This window comes from Echinops telfairi, unplaced genomic scaffold (genome assembly GCF_000313985.2).
Source record: "Echinops telfairi isolate 266 unplaced genomic scaffold, ASM31398v2 ScPeMD7_655;HRSCAF=1070, whole genome shotgun sequence".
Taxonomy (NCBI): Eukaryota; Metazoa; Chordata; class Mammalia; order Afrosoricida; family Tenrecidae; genus Echinops; species Echinops telfairi.
The window spans coordinates 21,791,806-21,793,340 of record NW_022104553.1 but is presented as its reverse complement, the minus strand read 5'-3'; the positions used below and the strand labels follow the sequence as shown (position 1 = coordinate 21,793,340).

General features: G+C 64.0%; 1 protein-coding gene across 2 annotated transcripts in view; it reads left to right on the top strand.

Moving 5' to 3' along the window:
- Nucleotides 1-29: 29 nt before the first annotated feature.
- The window catches only part of FCGRT (Fc gamma receptor and transporter), a 2,894-nt gene continuing 1,388 nt past the window's right edge, over nucleotides 30-1,535 (top strand). Inside the window, exons 1-2 of one of the 2 annotated variants that reach the window (XM_013006677.2) lie at nucleotides 30-477; nucleotides 1,292-1,408. In XM_013006677.2, the coding sequence (XP_012862131.2) occupies nucleotides 51-477; nucleotides 1,292-1,408 (544 nt within the window). In that variant the 5' untranslated portion in view covers nucleotides 30-50. The other variant, XM_045292809.1, reaches the window with a different exon arrangement.

The window sequence follows — 1,535 nt, the reverse complement described above, 5'->3', positions numbered from 1 at the left end:
GGCAGCCCCCTGCTTCCCCCACAGTGTTCTCCAGGCTCTGCTGAGGATACATGATAGGCCCCCACTCAGTGCAGTGGAAGAAAAGGGGTCCTCCCTGCTCTCAGCCCTGCCCATGTCCCGTCCTGTGCCTGCCCCTGTCCCTTCCCTTATTTTTCGCCCACCCTGAGCCCGGCCCTGCGAGTCCATTGGCTGCCCCTCTGTCTGCAGAACCCCCCTCCATGCGCCTGAAGGCCCGGCCGAGCAGTCCCGGGTTCTCACTCCTGACCTGCAGCGCCTTCTCCTTCTACCCGCCCGAGCTGCAGCTGCGTTTCCTCCACGACGGGCTGGCAGCCGGCTCCGGGGAGGGCGACCAGGGCCCCAACGGGGACGGCTCCTTCCACGCCTGGTCGTCGCTGCAAGTCCCCAGTGGCGAGGAGCATCACTACAGCTGCATGGTGCAGCACGCAGGGTTCGCGCAGCCCCTCAAGGTGGAACTGGGTGAGGGCTGCCTCCAGATTCTCCCTGAGCCCCAGCGGTGTCGGGTCCTACGGGGTCTACCCGCTGGCTGCCCCCACCCACTGACATGGAGTCCATTCTGACTCCCTGGAACCCTGGGGGGGCAGCTTCCAACTGCGCTGCTGTAGCTCTTAACGGAAGCAGACAGCCTCATCTTTCTCCTGCGGAGCGGCCGGTGGGTTCGAACCAGACAGGCCCTTTTCTTTAGCAGCGCAGCTCTTTACTGCTATGCCACAGGGCTCCCTGTCTTGTGCCCAGCTGCCGCCCACTCTCTCACAGGCCGACAGCCTTCTATCCTGCGTTGCTTGTCCTTGAGTCTAACTGCCTTCCATCCTGCTGCTACGAGGCCCCATTGAGTCCGACCGCCTACTGAGCCTGAGTGGTGGCGCCACACACGTTCAGCCTCCGGGTCTCCGGTCCTCCCTGAGTCTGACTGTCTTCCAACCTGCTGCTGCTGGTTTTCACGGAGCCTGGCCAATCTTGTCTGCTTCAGCCAATCCTTGTCAAGCCTGCTTTGCTACCACTGCCAGCCCTCCCTCCACCGAGTCTCCCCTGCTCTCTACTGGACTCCGAGGCTGGAGGCCACTGGTCCTCTGGCCAGTCTGGCCACCACTCCTTGCTCTGGCTGGTTCTCCCATCTAACCTGCAAACGTGTTGCCCAGCCCCCGGACAGCCACGACGCCGGTCTGCTGGCTCTCATCCCCAGACTCTCAGTGCAGGTGGGGGTGGTCTCAGGAATCCGAGCCCCCCTGTCTGACTCGGGGTGGAGGGTCCATTCACCATCTCCTGCCTTCAGAGTCGACAGCCAGGTCTGCGGTGCCCGTGGTCGGGCTCATCATCGGCCTCCTGTTGCTCTTGGTAGCTGCCACGGGAGGAGCTCTGCTGTGGAGGAGGATGAGGACGGGACTGTCAGGTGTCGGGGCAGGGCAGGGAGGGGATGGCGGGCAGGAGACAGATCCAGCTAGGGGGCGGGCAGAGACCCAGTGAGACGGAGGACAGGGAGCCACAGACGGGGGCAGAGACCCTGAGAGAGGTGTTGG